This window comes from Rhinichthys klamathensis, unplaced genomic scaffold (genome assembly GCF_029890125.1).
Source record: "Rhinichthys klamathensis goyatoka isolate OS25496 unplaced genomic scaffold, OSU_Roscu_1.1 h1tg000266l_1, whole genome shotgun sequence".
Classification (NCBI taxonomy): Eukaryota; Metazoa; Chordata; class Actinopteri; order Cypriniformes; family Leuciscidae; genus Rhinichthys; species Rhinichthys klamathensis.
The window spans coordinates 486,062-510,875 of NW_026606787.1; the positions used below are offsets into that span (position 1 = coordinate 486,062).

Genomic DNA, 24,814 nt, shown 5'->3' on the forward strand with positions numbered 1-24,814 from the left:
TATCCAAGTTGGAAAGGAAGACACAATCTGACAGTTTACAACTGTGTAAAATAAGCTACAAAAGTGGGTCAAACTTTAAAATTTAAATCTGAAGGAAAAAGAGCTGAGGTGCTGCTGTGCACACCTGAATCCATCTCAAGCATGTGTATATCAGGGAAGCTGGTGACAGGAGGACAGGCTAAGTTCCGGATCTCTGCGTTGTGCGGAGCAGACACTTCCTGTAGCTTGCGCCTGAATGATTTTTGTGCTATACTGTAAAATGGTGGAGGATTGGACGCATACAGCTGAGGGGGAGGGGCCACAGCAGCGGGAAGTATGCAGGAGAACCTAAAATATAACAGGAAGCAGAATTAGATCACGAAAAGTTCACAAAACTGCTTTCCTGTCAAGGAGTTCATCGTCAAATCCAGACCTCTTCAACAAGATGCATGCTGCTTCCTCCTGCTCCGTGTTGGAGAGAATCGCTGAGCGGAGTGGAGCCACTGTGGACACGCATGTCTGCTGAGCCCTGATGCAACTGTCTCTGCCAACCCAGGACCAGCGGGAGTGCTGGGGAGCGGGGAAGGCCGGTGGAGGGCGTCCTTCATAAATGGAGCAGGTTTTGATTAAGTCTGAGCCATACAGCACAGAGCGCGAGGACCGCCGTTCGTTTGCATGTAATAAACTAGCCAGTCGCTCTTTCAGCTGCCTGTTTCTTTCCTCACTTGACTCCTAAAGAGACACAAAGACAAGGTTTGGTGTTCTATTCAACTATTCAATGGACCTCATTATTTCCTTTAACATGTCTTCCAAACTCACCTGTGTTGTGGCATTAGCTGAGTGTTTAGCGTTGGTTTCCGTGTCTGTGCTAGCTGGAGTGACTGTGGTTGCTTTATGGAAACAGGCAGAAAGAGAGCTGAATATCACATATTTAGGTTAGTGGTTCTCAACCAGGGGGCCGGGAACAACTAGGGGGCCTCAGCACACTTTCAAAAGGGGCACAAAATGGCTTAAAATTTGTTATTAGGGCCCGAGCACCGATGGTGAGAGGACCCTATTGTTTTTGCTCTGTTTATTATTAGGGCCCGAGCACCGATGGTGAGAGGACCCTATTGTTTTTGCTCTGTTTATTATTATTCTTCTTCTCTTAAAAGAATCGCTTTTTAGAGGGCCTAAACATGCTCAAAAACTCATGAAACTTTGCACACGCTTCAGAAGTGGTGAAAATTTACGTGTGATATGGTTTTCAAAATTGGGTGGGGCAAATTCGGTAAATTATTGCCCCCAGATTTTGCCCCGGCTCTACGTTTCACGTACAGGTATGAAATTTGGTACATACATGTAATGACCCAATACCTACAAAAAAGTCTCTTGGAGCATAGCCCTAAACACAACAGGAAGTGAGCTATTTTGAACTTCCTCCTAGATTTTGTGCATTTTTCGTAATTTCCTGATGTTGTACTTTAACGAACTCCTCATAATCAGATCTAAATCAGATCCACATAATATTTTGTCAGTCTAATCTTAAGGCCTTTGCGACGTTAAATTGCGAAGATCTAGAGTTTTCGTCGAAGGATGTGACCTCGGCGGCCTGACAAAAATGTAGATGTGCAAATCCAATTTCAGCCTCTGGGTGAAATATGCATCATCAGATAACTTCTGTGTAAATGATGCAGTTCCGATGTTGCTAGGCAACCACAGACAGCCTGCAGTAACTCAGGCATACAATGTCCGATCTGCCCCAAACTTCACATGTGTGATAAGAGTCCTGTCCTGAACACATGACCATCCTCATATTAGATTATTGTAATAGCGCCACCTGCTGGTAGCAGGAAGTGTGATAAAAATAAATGACTTTGACATAGTCCTCCGGCTTAAACATGCTCGAAAACTAATGAAACTTTGCACACACTTCAGAAGTGGTGAAAATGTACATGTGATGTGGGTTTCAGAATTGGGTGGGGCAAATTACTTTAACATATTCCCCCTATATTTACATACTGCCCACCGTGCTCTGTCTTCCTAAAGCCACCGGGTGGCGGTGGCACGGGTGCGAGGGCCCTTTCATCGCTGCTTGCAGCTTTAATTTGACTTAGATTTCGAAAATGTCTAGAACTGAAATAATAATAAATACAATAAAACCTTCATTTATAAAATTTCTATAACAAATATAATTTTGCCTAGCAACATCAAGCTCTAAAATATTTAATCAGGTAGAGTTGAAAAAAATACAAGAAAAAGTACAAAAAAGTAAAATACAGCAGTTAAGATAATACAAGATTCTAAAGACAAAAATTCTAAAACTTTTTTACCTAAAGTTCTTAAGTGAGCTTACTACATAAAATGCATTTAATCAGGTAGAAATAGTCTATTAGTGATTAAAAATAATTTTATAAAAGCTTATAAAATCACAAATAACTAGAAAGGTCATGTAAATTCATTGGGCATTAAGAGGGTAAACCCTGAAAAACAGAGCTCTTGTAAATTTTGGAATTATGTAATTATATTATTTATTTTAGTGTTTTGCCCTTTCTGGCTTTATTTTCATTTAGCACTATTTGTGGGGAGAGAGGAATGGAATCATTCAGGAAATCATTTTACTATAATTTTATGTTAAATTATAAATTGTATTTGTTATCTTTTAATTATAAAAAATAGTTTTATATATTTTAATATATCACTAGTCATAGTTGCTATAAATAACAACAAACAAACTTTGAAAACAAGTAGCTAAAAGCAGGTACTGGAACAACAAGTAGCAGAAACATTTTAACCTACATAGATGTCCTTTATAATGTCCTTTGTTGGCAAAAAGGTTGAGAACCACTGATTTAGGTGATGGTCAATATTGATATTCAGGATATTGAGAATAACAATCAGCTTTAGGATGGAGCAGTGCCTTACCTTGTGGTGTGGAGGTGGCAGGGGGTGGCGTGCCTGAGGAGTTCTGGACAGGCACAGCCTGGGGCACGGTAGGCATCACCATAGGTGGTCCCTGTGGCCTGAGAAGAGGCTGTCCGGGGGCTGACACAATCTGCAGGATGTTGCCTAATGCAGACACATACATATATAAGCGTCGCATTAGGCCAATGAACACACATAAAATCAACTGGCACAAGTGACTGAACATGGCAATGAAATGAGACAGAGAGAGGATGAACACGGGCTGGACATTACCGAGTGTACCTTGGAGCTGCAGAGGCTGGCCGGTGGTGAGCTGCCGCAGCTGACTTGGGGACAAGGTGAACTTGTTTCCCTGGAACTGCAGGGTCACAGGGGTCTCTGGCTGGGTGATGCGCCCCTGTCCAACTAACTGAGCAACCTTCACCACATCTCCACCTTCAGTAGGGAAAAATTATTAATGTTAAATTACAGTGCAAAGCAGCTGAAAATTTCTCTCTGAGAAAACAAAACAAAAAACATTTTAGTTAGTTTCAGGGTGAGGACGGAAAGAGACATGCGTGACCAGGGTGTGTTAAACGAAAGACACTTTCACAAACAAAACCTTACAAATAAAAACCTGAAACAAACAAACTGATATCAGTCTGACCTGTTTAGCAGAGTATAAAAGTGGGTGCAAATCTTTGTTTGTTTAAAAGGTTTTCCATGTAACAATAGTTACATGTGACATGGGGAGCAGCGCCCATAAGCCTGATGCTCTTTTTACCCACAGAAGGACAATAGCCGTGTTTCCACTGTCGGGCCAAAAGTGAGCATGCTAGTGCGTGCCAGGGCCAGTAGCGTTTCCACTGTCACTTCCGTGCCTTGATAGTGCCTCATCAGGGATTCCTCTAGGTCAAAGGCCAGGGGTTTTTGGCCCACCAAATACCTTGGTCCAAAGCGGGCCAACTGGGGCTTGAGGAGTGGTTATGAACAAAGGCAGAGTTTATCGGAGTCAGGAGAGGGTCAACCCCGCTGATCATTTCCCATGTTTTTATATCAAGCTACAAAAACTTTTAAGACATTGAAAATCATTTTTAGCTCTAAACTCACTTTCAGACACCAGCGAGTGTATGAAATAATTTCTGATTGCGATTCGATGGGGATTCTGATCACATTATGATGCAGACATGTATTTATATGCAATGCTAAAGGCTACTTATGCTAATCATTGCCATAATAAATACACATATAATTAAGATTAAGAACAAAGACAAATCATATGCATGTATTTATTTGGTTTCATCTCTCTGTGCCATTGTTTATACCGGACTATATATACTACATATTAGAGCCCGACCGATATATCGGCGGGCCGATATTATAGGCCGATTTTAGGCATTTTCCTAACTATCGGTATCGGCATTTATAATGGCCGATAAATGAATATTTAAAAAAATGCGGGTGCGGTGATTCATGTAAGGGTGGCGCTGCCAATAAAGCACCTAAAAGCTGTCACAAAGAACTGGCAAAAGTAATGATTATGAATACAACAAATATAGCAAGGAGACATTTTAATTGTTTATTAATAAACAAGTGTTTTCAGTCAATGTCAGCCAAAGATGAAGTTGACTATGCTGACTCGCGATCTTCAGTGAACGCGGCGCCAGAGAGAAATGCACATTTCATACGATTACATGAGTCTGTCTGTCTTTCGTTTTGAATTGTTCTGTTTAAAAGTAGACATTTCAATATAGATATATTTCAATTCTCAGGTCTATACGCTGAGTTTCGGTTCATGAGATGAGCTCCAGTTCACCCGCAGGCGCCTTCGTGTCGAGATTATCTATCGTCTGCTAAATTTACTTCTTATAAATTAAATCCAGGCAAATGGTTGATGAAACATTGATTAAAATTAAGATACAATTAATACAAAACGAAATTCACTTTGAAACGAAAGGTTTTGTGCTTTCTGTTTGATGTCTATGTGAAAGTTTCAAAGCATATTTTAGTGCCGCTTTCAGAGCGCTCACGTCCGTAGTGCTGAACTGTCGCGTCTGTAACATGGTTTTTTCCTCATAAATGCGAACACGAAAAATAAAATAAAATAAAATTAATATTTTATGTAGCCTGTGGAGACTGAGAGCCAACCCTTCTTCATCCAGTGGGTAGTAGCCTACTTGTGATTTGCGCAGTGTAATTCACAGAATTGATTTCTCTGCTCCCAGCCTCTGTCACGTATGTGAGCTTTGTGACTATTGCAAGCGCGCAGCTGAGAAGTCCTGATTATATTGTCTGCTATATTTAGGCCTACTTCTTATTTATTAAGGCAATTGGTACGATCTCCGACAGTAAACTGATTCTGCTTTGTCTAGGGTAAACTGTTGCGACGCGAGCAATAACGGCCGCGTCCGGTGTAGACACAGTGTTAAAGCTCATTCTGCCTGATAACGCTACGTTACAACATTAAGCAATATTCCAAAAATTTATATAATTATAACACTTTATATAGGGCCATTTTGCATTAAGAGTAGCCTAGTTTCACGTTTAGTACGTTTTGCTTACTAATTATTTAAAAAAATATAAAAGTACTGTACATATGTAATTAAAAGCGTTTTCATTATGATATTATTAATTTTACTTTAGTAAAAAGATCTGAGTTCTTCCTCCACTGGTAGAGATTAGAGGAATTAAGAGTAAAAATAGAAGATAATAAGGTTTTGTCAGTGACACTTTTTATATATTTATTGATATAGTTATGACTAAATTAAAAGACAAAGTCGTTAGTGAAGATTATGCAACAGTATTTAGAATAGAATATAATATAATATAACATGCAATGCAAACTAGTTTGGTTACAGCTCAGCTGGATAATTCTCATTCTATCATTCCCCCAGCCTCCATTACATATCTGTGTCACACAAGTGTTTGATTACCACATTTAAGTGATCATTGCAAAACGTGTTTATAAAATATATTTATTCTGTTTATAGCTACTGTGTAAAGTACCCATCAAAAGTTTGTACACACCAATAGGAAAGTGTCCAAACTTTTGACTGGTATACTGTACTATAATACACATAAATAATATTGCTACTGTATTATAATATACACATAAATAATATCGGCCGATATATCGATAACGGGCTTTTTTTACTCCCTAATATCGGTATCGGCATCGGCCCCCAAAAATCCATATCGGTCGGGCTCTACTACATATACTCCGGTTACTCATATAACCCCTGTTTTCTGTACGTGAGCTCCCTCTGTTGATCTAGCTGAAAGAATAACAGTATGGTGAGACAGGAGAGATGTCATTCTTACAAAAGAAATGTGACATAAACATGATATTTTATCAATATTGTATCACAAATAAACAGAAGCAGGTGCAGCTGAATAAGTATGCATTTTCTCTTTTTATGTGAGATAAACACCAGTTTGATTCAGAATGATTGATGTGCACTCTGACAGTAATTTATTAATTTGTGTCAGCTGCAACATTTTTCCTTGTAAATCATTTGTCAAATATCGAGTCTTAGGGTGTATTCACACCAGGAAAGTCCGATAGTTCACTTGCTTTGGTCCGGACCAAATAATTTTTTTTTTTTTTTTTTGGTACGGTTCGCTTTCACACTGCTCTTTTTGCAAGTGAACCAAAATTTGTAAACAAAACCACACGTGTGCTAAGGTCGTCCATTCATTGGACAAGGATTCTCAAGTAGGGAAATCAGGAAGTGCAAAAAAGGCTCAGCATGGAGATATTTTGTACTGCAATATTTGTTATTTTACTAATTTTGTGTTATTCTGTACAAACGCAATATGAAGAAAATGCGCAGAAGACGGATAAGGTATAAAGTTTTCATTCATAGAGAGGCACTATGTTCACACATTCAAATAATGAGATTCTTATTGTATATACTGCTAACAAGTGCTGTCAATGTTAACGCTTGCGATATCGTTACATTATATGAACTGCAAAAGCTTTTTTTGCATCTATGCGCGATTAGACTAAAGAGAACGCTCTGTATGTGAATGTCCTGATGCACACACTCATTCATTCATTCATTCCATTCCAATGATGCACACACGATGCGCAGAAAGACGCGCAACAGTATCGTGTGGCCAGACAGCGCGCCGGAATGGAATTCTCTTTCGCACTTGAACAACAATAACACAAACCATTATGCCAAAATCTCCGACAACGGAAGCCTTTTAACTCAAAGGCGCAGTGCTTTCCTGCAATTGGGTCGGTTCATGTTCACACCGTAAACGAACCGTACCAGAGTTCGTTTGGAACCGTACCGAGACCACCTCTTCAGCTGGGTCTCGGTTCGGTTGTTTGGTCCGCACCCGAGTTCGATTGCTGTATTCACACCTGCCCAAAAGGTCCGCACCAAGGGGGGAAACGAACTAGAGTTTGATTCAATCGAACCAAACAAGGCAGGTGTGAATACACCCTTAAAGTCTACAAGTAAAGACCAAACGTTCACTTCTGTGATGCTAATTTTGCGATCAAGCAGTAGCGCTGCGGGGCTACTGGTACGACAGTGGAAACGCAGCTTGATTGTGGCTATTGGCCCCACCCAGCTCATTTTTAGCGCACTGGCCCGACAGTGGAAAAACGGCTAATGAAATAAACGGCTCTGAAGAAAAGCTGCAGTGAAACGATAGGGAGGCAAAACCATATTAGAAAGCTTCTGGATCATCCTTCAGCTGAACTGCACAAAAAACAAAGAGATTAGTCATTAAAATGCAGAATGCAAACCAGAATAAAGGGAAGGGAACAAATATGTCAAAAAAGAAGTGAAAAACTGGAGGCAGCGGGTGCAGTCCGGAGAGAGATCTGGTGGACTCATGCTTGTTTACGAAGGGTGAGGAGAGAAACCACCGTAGGTCATCTGCTGAAGCCAAATATTTTTACACTTCAAATCAGACTGGAGATATGCCAGCAGACACGGTGCCGATTTGTTTGCAGACACCCTACGGGTTGAATTTTCACCATTAGTTTCTCTGGTGGAGGTCTGTATGAAAGCTAGCCCACTTCAGCAGAGACGTACCGTTGTCTCTGATCTTTACTCAGGTTGTTTACTGCTGTGCTTGAGGGCATGATAATAAGGAAACGTTTAAGTGCAGGTGCACAAGGGAGAGTGCAGAGGAGAGGGCCGATCTGCTGTCGGTGATGGGGAGGCCACTTACTAGGCAAGCGTGCCTGGGCCTGGGAGCTGAGCACCAGCCTCTGGGTTACCAAACTGGGCTGGAGGGGGTGGGCGGCAGGGGCGTGAGGGGTCACAGCAGGCATAGCAGTGACCCCGGTCACACCCATAGCCCCAGAGGTAGAGGGGGGGTTAGGGGTGGCTCCTGATAAGAGTGGTCCTGTTGAGCTTTTGATTGCGGAGGCTAAGGAAAAAGAGGTGGAGTTAACAATCTCAACAGACCATTCAAACCGAGTGTAATGGGGTTGGAGGATTAAAGAAAATCTGTTAACATACAATCAATGTTATATTATTTATTATACAGATTTTTGTTGAGTGGTGCGTGCCAAACGCAGAGCCACAGTTCTGGACACACTACGGATTTATCCGTGCGCATTATTTATGTTAAATACCTATGGCGTTCTAATCTTCAATAAAAAATAAGTACTTCCCCTCCCCTTGGAATGACATCTCTTCTATGATGATGTGTGCAACTCACATGAGATAACAGCAATTAACAAACAACAATGATCCAATCAATTCCCAATTGACAAATATAGAAGAAAAAAATAATACAGTAATTTCCATTTCATGCTGACTTACAGTTCAGGATAGTTCAACCGAAAATGAAATTTCTAGGGTTAGGGATTTCAGCCAAGCCTAAGAAAACATCACTTATGTTATATTAGTTTAAGTAATTAACTAACACCAAGATCAGAGATGGCAACAAATAACACATAAAAAAACATGTAAATAGAGATTCCTATGTACAAATAACTGACATGAGCATGTTTTCTCAATTTCACGAGCAAAAATACCATGAAATGATAAATATCATACCATTTCACAAAAACTTGCAGATTGTGAGTTATGGGTCTAAGTGTGGGAACACGTTTGTGTAAGAAGTTAGGGTCTTACCCTGTGCGGAAGTGGTTGTGGTAAGAGGTGATTTGCCCCTGGGTTGTGTGCTAGGCGCAGCAGTAACAGGGTTGGTAGTGGTGGTGGGGGCAGTAGTCACAGCAGTGGCACGAGGGGCTTGAGTGGTGCTGCTAGTCATGGGAACAAGACGCCCCTCTGGTTTAGTCCCATACTGCACTGGCTGGAACAACCTGAAGTTACAAACATCCAACAGTCAGCATCAATTCATCTGGGCCATTCCTGTGGTACATTGTCATCTCCCCATCATACATGTCATAATATGTTCAATAAAAACAAAAGTAATATTCACTACTATACCGCGTTGACTGTTTACCATGAAAAAAATACCAATGTATTAAGAAATATACCCATTATATTTAACAAGAACCAGTTCCATAATTACATCATTCTAGGAAGTGAAATGATTTTTGGTGTGAAAACAATAGCACCAAAATCAGAATTAACACTGTATTGTGATATTATTAGGTTTGTCTCATTTACAAACATTATGCCCTGTTATCACTGTAGGGGAATTTACAGCTAACCACAGTCAAGTTTCATCATGCTTGTTTACTAGGGGTGTAACGGTACACAAAAATCACGGTTCGGTACGTACCTCGGTTTTAAAGTCACGGTTCGGTACGTTTTCGATACAGCAAAAAGAAAGAAATGCCAGAGAAATTTCTTATTTGTTAAAAGAAAAAAATATTTTTAAATAACTGAGTTTTCCTATATCTTGAAACTTTCAGGTTTATAAATGGGGGTCATCTTTGAAGGATGAACAAATAATGTTTTGGTCATCACATTAAAAATAACATTTAAATATATATATATATTTATTTATATATTATTTGAGTTTTGAAGAGCTGGAAAAAGATGTGTGAAGTACTTGAAAGCAGTTCACTATTCCAGCCAAACTGGTTACAGTTAGTGTTAGCCTACTATATTAAATCCATGGTGAATGTTGCTGGTCTGTGGACGTAAAGTATTACTAGTTCATTCACGGCACAATGTTTCTCCTGGTTTCCACGTCAGCGCTGTTTGATCTAATAGAGATCTACGGTTAATAACGGAGAAATGTGAATCCTTCTCACTAGATCTCGCAGTGCTGTTATTACTTCAGTGGCGAATTCAAATGTTTTCTTCACTGGATCTCTTAGCGCTGTGTTGTAACAGTGTCGCTTGATCGAGATCGGCTCGCGCTGCACAGATGTTGCTGGTCAAACGATCTGTGAAGCACAATATAATGAGTAGCGCAGTTTCGTTCCGCTTTCATTACGTTTGCCATTTGATGTTGCGCAACGTTGTGGTGATCGCGCCAGCGCCAATTTTGTCGGCAGGAAAAATGGTCCATGGAATCGTTCGGTTTGTATGCTTACCGAACCGGAAGCCTCGAACCGAAACGGTTCAATAAGAATACATGTACCGTTACACCCCTATTGTTTACATTACAGAATTCATCATAGAATTCATTATGATATGAGAGTGGTGGGTCTTTAAGAATGGACACCTCATAGGTTTGATCTTGCATGGTCTGGGTCGTGCTGGTGGGTCACGTGCACTGTAGATCTCTTCGATCAGCTGTTTGGTCATTCTGAGTTTTGGCAGAGTCTCCTCTGCCTCATAACGAGTCAACTTGCCCTCGTTACTAATCAGGTCAAACGGTGACATATCTACAGTCTGGAACAGAAAGTGGCCTATTAGTCAACAAACATCTTCTATCTTGCACATGTGTTTATTTCTCTTGCTTACTTTCCACTGGTCCTGCTTCAGTGCGGTGAGCAGTAATGATGGGGTGTTGTACTGAAGTGGCTGACATATGTAAGAGTTATGTGTGTCTCTGGGTTGGATCAGGTCTGGATGGTTGCAGATCTTCTGCAGCTGCATAAGAACTTCCAGGACTCTGACAAAATGTCCTGTCTTTAGAGCCTCCTGTGCACTAGAGGGCAGTAGAAAAACAGAGAACCACTCAAAATGGATGACTTGGAGATGAGCTGGTTAAGGTGTGTTTGGCTGAGTGTGTAATGTACTGACCTGGGCTGGATAAGGATGTCCTCGTACATGCTCTTTTGCCTCTTAGACAGACGGCACTTGAGAATGTGCTCGTACTTCTTGGGCATTTGCTTCTCTACATCTCTCTTGGAACGACGCAGGATGAAGGGCTGAATCATCTACAGCAGAAAGGAAGAAAACAAAATTATGACCGTGGTGCTCATGAAAGGTTGTTAACCAAAGGCACAACGTCCTGTGTTAAGTCACCAGAAACAACTTCCATCAGGCCTCACCCTGTGCAGTCTGATGACCAGTTTGTGGCAGTAGTCCTGGTTCTGATCGGTGCCAGGTTTGATGGGGAAGCTGAGGTATGGGTGAGTGATTCCAGGCAGGAGGAAGTGGATCATGGTCCATAACTCTTTTAGAGTGTTCTGCAGAGGTGTGTTGATTAAGAGGATCCTCTGCTGACTGTTAAGACAAAAAACAAAAAAATCATAATTTATAAATAAAAAATTCTAACTTTTACAATACATCTTAAATAGTAAGAATGCACCGATATTAAGATGCAAATAAGCATCTCATTATTTTTTTATGTTAAGGCTGATAACGGATACATGGATGATATTACATTTCTATACAATTTTGCCTAAAATAAAATAATAAAAACTATTTCAGTCTATTTTTTTAAGTTTAAGTTTTAGCTTTATTTCAACAATTGAAAATATTTTTTGACGGTATTAGTATTAGTTATAGTAACAATTACAGTAACAGCAGCAGTTAAAATCTACCAAATGTACTGTAAATATTTTCTCAAATGTAAAAAATCTCAAAAACATGACACCAATAGATAGCAAATGGAAAATTGTTCCAGTGTTTTGGCTAACCTCTTTATGTTGAAGATGGTCTCCCAGTGTTTCTCAGTCATATTCTTAATGAGCTGCACCTCGTCCAGCACCAGGTGCCTCCATCGCCTCCTCATAAAGTGAGACTGATCTTTCAGCAGAAGCTTGTATGATGTCACACACACGTGGAAGCTGTTGGGCTCACACCACCTCTGCACACATTAGACGACAGTGGGAAAGTGAGAACAGACAACAGGAAAAAAGGTGCCCACTTAATAACCAAGAATTTAAATGACCTACCAACTCATTTGAAAACTATTTTCGGGAGTTATCTAATGCAAAAAAAATGCTGACAACAGGGCTGGATTTATGGCAAGTCTGGTATGTGAAAGTACATGGTTCATACCAATCTCTTGTATCTGCGCTGCCTTCGGCTGCCGAGGTACAGGAGTATCTTCAGTCCAGGACACCAGCGTTTGAACTCCATTTCCCAGTTCAGCAGCTTACAGGTCCTCACCACCACCAAATGAGGCCCCCAGATACCTGCAACACCCACATGACACCAGAATGTGTGAATTCACAAACAAAACAAATTCACAAACAAAAATTCTGACACCTTAAGAAAACATTTGTATTGCTATAAATGTGCTAGAAGTGGCTGGTGCTGGTACCCTGGTTGCAGGCCAAGTGAGCGAAGTAAGCCACAGTCTGTACAGTTTTGCCGAGGCCGGTTTCATCTGCCAGGATGCCGTTGAGGTTTTTGCGGTAGAGGTTTGCCAGCCACTCCACCCCGACCTGCTGGTACTCTCTCAGAGAGCCGTGCAGCAGAGCAGGAGGAGAGGAACGACTCTGAGATGAAAAGGGATAATGAGTCATCAGACAATCAAACAGAGAGCCCACTTTGAATTAAACAACCACTCAATTGAATATTTGATCTTCCTGTTTAAATCAGTCCCTGTGAGTAACAGCTTAAGTGACTCACAGTTAGAGTGGTCCTGGCGCTGCCTTTGGGCAGAATCAGGTCTGTTGCTGCAGCAACCTCAGCGATATCCTTTGTGGGCTTCCCATCAGAGCCAGAAGCCATCCGCTCAGCCCCACGGTACTGATCCATACTCAGCAAAGAGTCTATTAGCACTGCATCATGTGGACTGTTCAATGGAGAATTCATGTCTGAACAGAGAACAGCATTAAAAAAAAACTGCAACATCAAATCAATACACTGTCAAAAGTACTGATTTATTTGAATATTTTTGTATTTCAGGGCTTCTATTGAGAATGTATGAACAATTGCTTTAGTTCTTAAGACAAACCATCAGCTTCCTCTCTGTCTTCATCCTCGCTCTGGATGGAAGGCTGCGGCCACTCAAAGCCCTCAGCGTAAGCACCAGCGTACTGCTTCACCAGATCATCCAATGGCACTTCAGCTACAAGACACAGACACATAGTTTAGAGTTCTCAACGGGTCGGGTCGGCCCGACAAACCCGACGGGACCCGCGGGTTCGGGTCGAAAATATTTACAAATGACTCGGTCGGGTCTCGGGCTTAATATTTTGTATTGTACAGTGAAAATTTTTTTTTTTTTTATTCATCGCTGCTGTTCACTGTAAAGAAAGTCTGGCTGCTGCGTGCAATGTGCATCGCGACGCGAGGGCAGACCTGACGCCGCTGCGTGCACGCCTTTAGCCCGGAGAAGAAGATGGAGTTGGTGAAAAGTAAACTTGCCGCAGGTGAAATCACCGTCGCTCAGGGGCGGCGCCAGATAATTTTTAACGCAGGTGCTGAGGGGGTGCTAGATCATTGACAGGGGGAGCTGCGCAATTATATATATATTATATTATATATATATATATATATATATATATATATATATATATACACACACACTATTATTTAAATGAGCAAAATTTATGATGAGATGTGCTCCAGTTCACGTGCAATGCAATCGCGCCCGCGCCTCCTATATCATGATCATTATTGTCTGCAATATTTGCTTCTTATTTATCATATCCAGGCAATTAGTTGATGAAAAATTTATTGAAATTAAGATACAATTTATACAAAACGAAATTCACTTTAAAGAAAGGCTTTCTACAAAACAAAACTTAATTTAGTGGTCAAAATCATGTCTGACCCATCATATCTTCCGATATATTGCGCATCTTACTCATGCTGTTCAATTTTCATAATCAGCATAGATGTAAAAGAAACAACAACATTATAATATTTTAACAAAAATGAAACTAAATGTGCTTATTTAATGGCAACAACACATATAGTGGGCCTATATACAGACTATCTAAATATTGAAATTAACATTAACAATGCTGTAGAAGTGCAGTTTATTAATAGTAAATGTTAACTAATCTAATTAAGTGTTACCGATTTTTTTATACACCGATTCAAAGGTCTCGTGAGTTCAGTGTTGAGTTAAAGTGAATGGTTAAAATGAGTCATTCGTTTGCGTATCGGACGTCTAGCCACGGCACACGCTGTGTGATTATCTCGGCAGTTTAGGACATCGCACAAGATTTGCCTCAATACAGAAAACATTTAATCACTGGATAGGTTTTTTCGTTTATTGAAATGTGGTTTATGTCAGCTGGATGGGCGGAACGTGGGGGACGTGAGAGTGCGCGCGCGGCCGGGGCTCTCTCTCTGCGTCAAGCGCAGCAGTCATTCTATTCTACATCACTCACCGATCAAAAGGGTGGCGTCGGGCCGCAGGCCGGGTTCGGGCAGATAATTCATGTTGATGTGTCGGGTTACATCGGGTCCGGGCTTTAAAAGCCACGGGCCGGGTCGGGTCGGGTTGTAATTTTCAGGCCCGTTGAGAACTCTAACAAAGTTTATAGCAGTGTAGGGCCCTTTGATTTTCGCGATGCGGAAAACACGGACGGAATCCCAAAATCCAGTCATAAAATCGGAATTTACTGTATAACGCGGAATTTGTCAAATCATAGATGAATAAATCAAAAGTAGGTCAGTACACTTAACTCGAATTGCGATATAGACTAGTGTCTGTGAATATTAAACGACAAAGACCATTTAAATATGAATCCTGCATGTTCTGGTTTAATTTACCACACACACACACACACACTGAAGCACGCGTGATGCTCGCAGTAGAGGGCTGCATTGGGATTGAGTCCCGCCGGGTCCCGCGGGACCCAACGCAAATCTCGCGGGAGCGGGCGGTTTGAACTTTGCTGCGGGCGGGAATGGGCGGACAAAAAAAACCCTGCGGGATTGGGAGGTTACCTAACGACATGATGGAGATGTCAATGATGTGGAAAAGAACCTTAAACGAGGTATTTACAGCACAAAACCTGAGCAAGCCAAGTCTGACATTTACTATTCATCTTCCTGATCAGTGCGTCAGAATACATGCAGGCCAGGGAAACGAAACCAACAACCCCATGAATCTCTTTAATAATAGCAATACAAATACGCGTTTTTTTTTTCCTGCGGGACGGGAGAAGACACAAAGTCAATGCATCTCTATTATTGTGCGGGAATAAATTCTCCGAGTTTTGTGGGTGCGGGCGGGAGTGGACATACATATTGCGGGAGCGGGCGGGAGTGTAACACATACGTTGCGGGAGCGGGCGGTAATGGTCAGAAATTCGGCGGGCGCGGGCGGGAGCGGGATGAAGAAAACAGTCCCGCGCAGGACTCTAGCTCGCAGTGTTTTCAGCCTCTGCCGCCTCACTATATGAGGACATGAATGCATGAACTTCTCCAGAGCCGCTCTGAGAGTCACTTCACAAGCATTTTACAGTTTCATTTGAGAAAAACTATTGCATATCAAACACAGAAACTCAAAGGTCTGTTTGAAAGTTCGGTTTAACCTGCAGAAATTATGACGAATATATGCTGTTGTACAGTAGAATTTAGCTATGTCTTTTTTCCATTCAAAGACATGACCAAACGTCTGAGATGTAAAACTTGCCTTCTTTTGTTAGATCGGCCAGCTCGGCTTTCTGATCAGCCGTGCCCTCCGTAGCCTCCTGCTCTTCTATTGTACTTTCCTCATCTTCAACTGCAAAAGAACAACAGAGCATTCAGCAGAGTGCACACAGATGCGCACACAGAAGCTAACCATGTAGAAATGCAGTATGTACCCTCTACATCTGACAGCGAGGTGCTTGACTTTCTCTTGCGGGATGGGCCAGTCTCCTGCTAAAAGGAGAAAAAAAAAGAGGTTTGAAGATTGTTGTGGACAATGAGAGGATGAGTTAAGCAGCAATGAGGAAGGATCTTTGAGAACTCATGGAGAAGACCTTACCCCTTTACTCTCTTTATCGGATTTCTCTCCGGATGACTGGGCCGGTTTAGCACAATGACCTGTAACAATACATCGTCCCTTCTGAATTAATAAACTCTGACAAACAGTTAAGACAGGTCAGATATAATCATTACTTAATCTCACCTTTACTTGCAGCCTTCTGCAGGCCGAGAACTTTTTGCTGTTTGTCATAGATCTCAAAACGCAGCTTGATTTCCACAACCTGTGGTAAGAGGGAAAGAAATCAATTATTCACGTTTTTACATTTCACTCACTGCACTTCTTATCCATTGTTTTTCAATGTAAATATGCACTAGACGGAAGTGTTTGACCATTGTGCTCGGGTCTCATGTCTTTTGCAGCGTCTCGTCCATGACATAGCGTCCCAAAAAACGCAGCGCCCAAATACGAAAAAAACCTCAACTTTTAAAAAATGCTTCTCTAGACGTTGCAGGGTTTTTCCCCACTGACCTGAGCCTCGGTTTTTTTTCTTTTTACCACAAAGCGCATTCTGTGTGAATGGCCCCTTAGAAATGTTATGAAAAATTAGAAATGTTGCCCTGGCAACTTACTGAAAAAAGATTTCTTTAAGTTAAAGTACTAACATTACTAAAACTAAAATAAAAAAAAATCAAATCTTAATTAAAATGTTTTTTAAAAACTAATAAAAAAAAAAATCACAAAATAAAAAAAATTAAATAAAAAAAATATAGAAATAAAATCTCATTCAAAATAATAAATACTATAATAGTATATAAATAATAAAATAACCAAAATAATACTGGTATCAATAATAAGTAAATGTACCTGTTCGATGTTGGACCAGAAGTAGTCAACCCCACGGGCGATGGTGCTGGCAATGTGCCGCAGCCTCATCTCCTCCTCTCTCTTCTCGCGTTCCTCCATCTTCTTCTGTTCGTCATGGTAACGTGAACATGTGCGAACAAGCTACAGACAGAGATGATATTGAACTCAAAATCAAAGCAGAATTTTAGCCAGCTCTATAACGAATTGTCACTGTCACTATTACTTGTGGCCGAATGGATTGAGGTGTTAACTATGCTAGGAGTCACCGAGCAATCGGCTCAATTAATACTGTCTGAGACATTGCTAATATCAGAGACTGAGTGCGAGTCTTCTCACCTTCTTGGCAGCAGCAATCTTCCAGCGCCTTTCCTGGGCAAAGTCAGCCGCCATCCACTGCATCTCCTCCAGGAGGTAGTCCCAGTGGGATTTGGGCCTGCAGGCCTCCTGCAGCTTGGGTAAGCGGCTAGCTGACCACTGGCCCTCTTTACGGAGCTCTGAAATGCGCTGGTGCACGTGACTCTCCTACAATGCAATGTGACAATCTTGTCTGAGATATACTACAAAGTTACCTATTTTAGCTGATATTAACATATACCTAACATATTAACGATCATATTGTAATTGTTCTCACCAACTTGGCTTGTTCTGCTTGCTTGTCCTGAGAGCTTTCCTGTGAGTTCTGCCCGACCGGATTCTGACCCAGCCCAGACATTTTGAGCCCGGTGGTGCCATTCGTGGAAGCGAGTTTGGACTGGGCAACAGAGGAGAGGCTGGGGCCAGTACAGGGGGTGCGGACCGGGACAGAAGGGTGCGGGGAGGGTAGAGAGGACGGGGATGTGAGAGGAGCAGGAGACATGGCAGCGTTGGAGAGAGAGTTAGACATCAAACGCTGGGCAGGCTGGGAGGAATCTGATCCCGGACGAACAAGCGTCACAGTCTGAAAAAAAAGAGAAGATGAACTGTAAAACTGTCTGCTGTTGTAATAGGGCTCTGCAATATATATTGAATATTCATGATATATTCATAATGGTTTTGCTGACGATATGAAATTGTGAACATTGTGATGATTTTATACCACTTTTTAGTTTCCAAAAGTGTCAAACAAATTTCAAGATTTTTTTTTTTTGACAGTCCAAAAGCTAAAGAGCCAAATCACAAACATGCCCATCATAACACACTTTTATTACCATCACAGTAAGCAGAACAAGCTTTTTCAAACATGGAAGACATACTTCTCAATGTGGTTAGTGAGGTTTTCTTGGCGCAGTTTATTTTAAGCATACTCACTGCCTGTCCAGGCTGCATGACCGACTGCTGCATCTGCTGTTGCATCTGGAGGTGGAGTCCTGACTGCATCTGCTGAAGCTGTGCCTGCAGCTGTGCATGTGGGTTAACTGGAGCCAGCACGGCCCCAGTACCCTGAACCTTCACCTGGAGCTGACCTCCAGACATCGGAGCCTGCTGGTCCACCAACATGGCCTGACCCTGGGACAGGGAGAGAGGCAGACCCGCCATGGGGATCCCACCCTGGGGTAGGCGGCCTGGAAGCTGCGGGGGTGGCGTGTGAAGGCTGGCGGCGTTCTGGACCGGGGGACCTTTGGATGGGTCATACTGCTGCTGGTTCTGTTTCTGCCCACCAATCTGGACTGTTTGTGGGGTGGGGGGCATGCCTCCTGTTTCACGGGGCAAGATGAAGGAAACAGAGTAGAGAGAGGAAAGAGAGGAGACAGATAGAGGGATATGGGGGGCAAGAAAGAATTCCAAAGGGAAAAAATGAAGAATTTGATACCATATTTTGTCTTGTCTGTTTACCTGAAAGGCCCACATTTTTAAAGTGACACTTTATATCCTAACAAATTTCTTCTTGCTTTTAGATAAAGTGAAAGACCATGTCTGAGTCATATTTCACCCCCAAATTCTACTTTGCTTGAAAAAATACAAAGATTAGTATTTGAATTGACATTATTTTTGACAATTAAAACATTTCAACTCCATTTCTCATTACCTTAATGTTAGATTTTATTTCAATTGTATTATATTCGTGGCATTTAATCATAATTTATATAATGACTATGTAACATTTTAAAATCTTTACACATTTTTTTGTTGATGTAAAAATGTTAAACAGCCTGTAATTAAATATATATATAGCTTGTTTTTTGTTTTTAATTACATAATTATTACAAATATTTAAATCAAGTACCATATAGTACATTAAGATGTCTAATTGTCATGAAAATAATGCCACAATACTTAAAAGCTTCATGGTTCTAAAAATCTATTTTGATTGTGGAGTGCAATAGAACGCAGACATTTTACCCGTTTATGTTTCAACCAAACTTTTGATTTTATGGGTATGATGTTATGAGTAACCAGCAATGTGTTACACAATGCTGAAGAAAAGGGATCATTAATGAAAAATACAGATCATGTTACAATGACTAAATAACAAAACTCAAGGTAGATTTATATGTTCTAATAATGGAAAATTAGAACTCGTAAATGTGAAAATTAAAATATTTCATTCAATGCTTAAGAATACTACTATGAAGAACAAAACTAATCATGCATTACCACTGATCTATCCATAAGTGGAAAAGTCTAGATATTAAAAGAAACAAAGATCAAGAAAACAAAATAAAACAAAATAAAAAATAAAAAAACAGGAGAAGAACTCAAAAGAAGGAAAGGAAATGGACACGACTGAAGCACTGACACATTTCATGGACATGCATGAAGCAGGTAATGTCTGAAACATCTGCGTTAATACACGTGCTAAATAACAGCAAAGCAGAGGGTATAGCAGAGGAATGACGAGGGAAGTTTAGCACACAAGAAGGTAAAGCCCAGCTGTAAACACAAAGTATCTCCCTCTTTTAGCATTTCATCATGAGCAAAATTACCAACTACAGAATTATTTTCAACTCCGGAGCTTTCTGAGGTTAATTTGCTTGTTTATAAGACCTTTCCTGACCGCCACTATCAGCTCCTCACCATCAGGTCATGAGGGAATTTTATGGAAACCGAAGATGAGGGTGGGAACTGAAAATATGATGACGATAAAACAAGGAGAAATGAAAATAACTTGCTAGATGAAGGGAACCAAGATTGAAAATGCATTGATATTCCAATTTGAGTTTAGGGAAGTGAAGGAGGATCTTTGTAGGATCAGGAGAGGAGATGTCAACTATAAAACCGCAGAACTAAACGGAAAACAAACACGGTGTGAAAGAGGACATCCCAGTAGAGAGGACAGTTTGGGGCTCATCATTTGATGAACCATGGATGGAATCAGAGATGCCATGATGGCGAAGAAGAACGTACACAAATGAGGTGAATGGCTCAAGGAACTAATGAGCAAATCATAAATGAAAAAAAGTGATGTCTTCCAAATTGATCTTCAGCTGTATCTTCTGCTCAGCTGTCCCTTTGATGGTTAGCAAAAGATTTTGAGATGAGAACTGAGACTGAATTGAGTCCCAACAAGTGGATCACAACTGGTAGATGATGCTTGGAAAAAAGGTGGGATCAACTTTGGGAACTCTGGAATGAACTCTGACCTCCAGCAGCATTGAATAACGGACACAAGAGCGGACCTGGCCCGAGACGCAGCGGCGCTCCTACCTTGCGCTGTCGGCATGAGCTGCTGGAGGGGAACGCCGGGAGATCCTAAAGCAGTTACGGCGGGGTGTTGGAATATCATCCCATGCCGACCCACTTCCATCCGGGACCTCTTAGCCTGATCTGGGATGCAAAACACACAATACCCTCAAAACGCAAAAGACCTCCCTCCCAAAAAAATGAGATATAGAACAAGAAAACAAAAAGAAGGAAAAAAAAAAAAAAAAAAAAAAACACTTGGCACATGGCAATGATGTTTGCACACCAGCAGGTAGCTGTTGGGAAGCTCCGTTCCCTGTTTTCTGGATTACAGGGTTTAAACACAGAGCTGGGAAAAGATGCTGGAATACTGAGTAAGCAGAAGCAAATTGGAAGGGGAGAAAAGGAAACTAACAACAGCAAACGGAAAGGCAGAAAACAAAAAGGGGGATAAAGAACAAAGAAAACAAAAGAAAACTGGCCTCCACCTTTGCCCTGCGTCAACGTCGCCCTACCTGCTTGTGCCATGGCCTGCTGCCGTTTGAAAGCCTCCATGTCCAGGGGGTTAGAGAGGCTGCCACCTGCCACCCCGACATGAGTCTGTGAGATGGAAAACAAACCAAAGTGAGTCTCATTCACACGGAGCAAAAACAGTTCTGTTAACCTTAACTAAAATCTTGCCTACTTATGTCTAATGTCACAATTCTCTCAAACCACATAATAAAAGCCCTGTCATACAGAGTGTTACAAATGTTTGAAATGTTCTGAATGAATCCTCCTTCACATTTCCAGTAAGGAAGCCTCCATCACCTGGAACTGCTGCTGAACGGAGAACGCTGCAGACACGTTGGGTGGGAGTTGTGTAGCTATAGCAACAGGAGTCACCGTCTGTCCATCCTTTCCAGTCACTACTTTCACCTGAGAGGTTGCCATAGAAACAGATGAAAGATACAAAGCCACAGAAAATACATCTTGATGTCTGCTAAATAAATCGAGACCAGTTCTCTACAAAGAAAAGTTGTTTCATGGGTCAGAGACATGATGATCATTTTTATCATCTGGATCTATTAATTATTTCAACATTTATTTTGATATTATTGGGGGAGATAAAGTAAAAATGTCAGAGTGATACAGCTTTCTTGATATCAAAATGAAGAGAGAAACCATCCTTTAAGGAATACAATTCTTTAAAAGGATTTTTTTTTTGTAGTTTGAGTAGTTTTCTTAACAAAACACTGACTGCATCATTGGATATTAATATTTGGGAGAAAATAACAAATCTACCAAATCATGTCATGTGATTTGACCAAGAAAAGCTTATGGTGTAAACATGCAGAAACAAAAAACAGGGAATTATATCATAGAGAGGACACCTGAAGAGCTCTGTGACTGTCTCTTATGTCAATAATCTGCTTAAAATATCAGAAATTTGACCTTGTTATGACGGTGAAAAGGCTGTAAAATGTCATGTGTTGCGAATCCCACAAATTTCACAATATTACTGTATTTTTGATCAAATAAATACAGCCTGGCTGAGCATAAGAGACTTCTTTTCAAAACATTTTTTTTACTGACCCCAAACATTTGAAATGTAGTGTATGTTTTCTTACTTAAAAATACACACTTTAAAACTGTTTTTAAAATAAAGAGTATGTGTACACTACACACTCACATGTATTCTTTTTTTACTTGATGGTTACACCACATGATGGTTACACCACATGATGCCTTTTAAACCCCATTACATTTAAACGTTTCTTACAAACAGTATAAAAGTTTTTCAAAATGTTTTATAAAATACTTTTTGGACACAATAAAAGGTTTATTGTGGACACTTATCACTGAGAAATTACACAAAGTGCATTTGAAAACAGAATGTAAGAGCCCAATGCATTCTTTTACCTCATCATTAATGACCTCGGACTGCTCTTCCTCCTCCTCTTCATCTTCAAGGTCAAGATCGTTTTGCCTCAGGTAGGTGAAGAGAGGCACACAAGGCTTTTTCTTGAAGGCAATGTAGTCCATCATGTTCCCTTGCAGATGCTGCAGGAAAAAGAGCTCAATCAGGTACTCCTTAAACACCTCCTTCAGACTCTCCATTTTCTTCCCATGATGCTCCAGACACTGCTTCCTCAACTGTGCCACCTCTGGGTTTGAGGGCGCAATCTCTTCCAGCTTCTTCGGCTGCATCTTCTTCATGCTGGTGGGGGTCATGGACTGGCTGGCAAGGCCCTGGGGAGGGTTGCTCCTGGATGGGCTGGAGGGAGGGATGGCGGATGGGACCCCGAAAGAGGGCGCCGCAGATGCTCCCACAACGCCTTGCGCAGTCTTCTCAAAAATCATGGGTCGTGCTAACTGGCCTTGGATGATGCTACTGATCTGAGGAGGCAGATTGGAGGTGGTGATATGCCCAGGGCTGCCTAACGTCGGGAGAGCAGCCCCTGCCGCAACCGGGCTCTGCGGGCCCAAATGGTGTATAGTGCCCCCGGTTTGAGAGTGTGGCTGGGACAGGCGTCTTTCTCTGATGGCCCCCGGAGTCCCAGGTGAGGTCAGCTGAACGGCTCCTGCTGTAGTCGGAGTCAGCTGAGCCAATCCTGCTCCATCCTGGTACACAAAATGGGCTGGTGGGCTGCCCAAGTTGAGCTGCCTAACCATAATACCTGCATCCACAAACCGCGTCGGGCTTTGACCGCACACTCCCAGGGCCGACCCAGGAGCATTCGGCCTGGGCACAGCCTGTATGGGGACCGGACTGTGCTGGGTGGGACTTTGAGGCTGTAGGGATTGGGACAAGGGTGATGTCACCTGGATGTAAGACGAAGAGCCAGGCTCGAACCTCCACTGCTGGGGCTGATGCTGAAAGCCAGGGGACGCCGGGCTCTGGAGAGGCAGGGAGGCGAGGGTGATCTGCTGGTTCCCTGGAACCATTGGTCCCACGTTCTGTAAAGTGATGTTCATGTTCTGACCTGTGACCGGACTCCGACTCATGATGATTTGATAATTGGGAGACTGTGGCGCAGAGGGACTTGCAGATGGAGCAAAAGATGTCACCGGTGACTGGGGGTGATTGGCTGGCTGTTGCTGGGTAACCGGCATGGGCTGCTGCTGCTGTTGTTGGGACTGCTGTGGTGTCTGCTGTTCTTCTGCCTCAGATCCAGTGAAGGACTTTGTTCTCTGAAGGTTCCTCTGCACATTTGGTGGGCCTCCTCCATGGTGCATTTCGTGCCACTTTTATTGTATTAAAAGACACTCTGTGGGGAGACAACAGTGCAACGTTTCTATCATGCATATATTTGGGCAGAGATATAGAAATTAATGAATACTGAACCTCAAGGGAAACAGTCGATAATAATTTGTAGTTCAAACAGACCCAGGCCCATTAAAGGGACAGTTTTAAAATTTAAATTCTGTCAACAACATTTACTCACCTTTATGTCATTTCAAACCCTTATTTTACACATAAATAACAGTATGAATATATTTGGACTGAAATCAAAACTTTGATACTCTAAAAAGTCCAATTATTTTAAACATATGCTTCAACATGCTTACTTGACACGCGAGAACCAATGTGCTCTATGTGCAACAAACGTAAATGTGTTTATGAAAAAAAGCCTTAGTTAAACGTACAGTATGTAATTTTTGGCCACCAGGGGTCGCTAATCTCTTACAATAACAAAGGCGTATATCGATGACGCAAAGCATCAAGCGGAATTATGGATCTTGTCGTCAAGCTGATGGATCTTTTATGGATGAGTGAATACAGTGATGTTTTTAACATGACTGTGGTATGAAGCAGGACGCGATTGCTAATGAGAGACGTAACGTTATACCAGCGCCACACGCAACACGAGTCCCACGGATATAAAGGAATAAGGACATTTCATTCTACCGAACTACACGCAAGTGCTGAATTATTAAGTTACTCACAGGTCAGTTTATTAGACGAATTAAACTTGAGGTAACGCAGCGCTGTTTCACTTGCTCTAACAGTTACACTATCACACTAAATGGCATTTCAGTGTGTTGAATGTTGTTAGTTAGGTTGTTTGTTGGCTATATGAGACTAGCAGTAAGCTAGATCAACATTAGAATAACATACAGATCAAATTCTAACATTTCATCATATTGAACTAAATAACATTGATTAGTTTTATGTACATTTGCTTATCTGTCTAATAAAGTACATGCAACACTCGCGTCTCTGTCGAGTCGAAGTTAGTCGTGGACGTGGAGCTCTCGGCATCTCAAAAGATTTTGATCTTCGTTCTAGTCCTCTTTTTGTCTCAAAGTCTGCTTGCCATGGTCCAAAATGTTT

General features: G+C 41.5%; 1 protein-coding gene across 3 annotated transcripts in view; it reads right to left on the minus strand.

The window, feature by feature from the left end:
• ep400 (E1A binding protein p400) overlaps positions 1-24,814 on the minus strand; it is a 40,317-nt gene that overhangs the window by 12,487 nt on the left and 3,016 nt on the right. For 2 of the 3 annotated variants that reach the window (XM_056267953.1, XM_056267952.1), the window contains exons 2-29: positions 22,399-23,747; positions 21,307-21,414; positions 21,012-21,096; positions 20,521-20,640; positions 18,184-18,569; positions 17,528-17,833; positions 17,233-17,418; positions 16,897-17,037; positions 16,234-16,312; positions 16,090-16,148; positions 15,926-15,983; positions 15,754-15,843; positions 13,114-13,227; positions 12,786-12,973; positions 12,475-12,652; positions 12,210-12,346; positions 11,846-12,015; positions 11,255-11,429; positions 11,004-11,140; positions 10,722-10,908; positions 10,480-10,649; positions 8,970-9,160; positions 8,056-8,256; positions 3,157-3,321; positions 2,884-3,027; positions 799-869; positions 413-711; positions 125-327 (exon numbers count right to left, since the gene is read on the minus strand). In XM_056267953.1, coding sequence (XP_056123928.1) covers positions 125-327; positions 413-711; positions 799-869; positions 2,884-3,027; positions 3,157-3,321; positions 8,056-8,256; positions 8,970-9,160; positions 10,480-10,649; positions 10,722-10,908; positions 11,004-11,140; positions 11,255-11,429; positions 11,846-12,015; positions 12,210-12,346; positions 12,475-12,652; positions 12,786-12,973; positions 13,114-13,227; positions 15,754-15,843; positions 15,926-15,983; positions 16,090-16,148; positions 16,234-16,312; positions 16,897-17,037; positions 17,233-17,418; positions 17,528-17,833; positions 18,184-18,569; positions 20,521-20,640; positions 21,012-21,096; positions 21,307-21,414; positions 22,399-23,715 — 5,665 coding nt within the window. In that variant the 5' untranslated portion in view covers positions 23,716-23,747. The remainder of the gene's footprint in view (positions 1-124; positions 328-412; positions 712-798; positions 870-2,883; positions 3,028-3,156; positions 3,322-8,055; positions 8,257-8,969; positions 9,161-10,479; positions 10,650-10,721; positions 10,909-11,003; positions 11,141-11,254; positions 11,430-11,845; positions 12,016-12,209; positions 12,347-12,474; positions 12,653-12,785; positions 12,974-13,113; positions 13,228-15,753; positions 15,844-15,925; positions 15,984-16,089; positions 16,149-16,233; positions 16,313-16,896; positions 17,038-17,232; positions 17,419-17,527; positions 17,834-18,183; positions 18,570-20,520; positions 20,641-21,011; positions 21,097-21,306; positions 21,415-22,398; positions 23,748-24,814) is intronic. The other variant, XM_056267954.1, reaches the window with a different exon arrangement.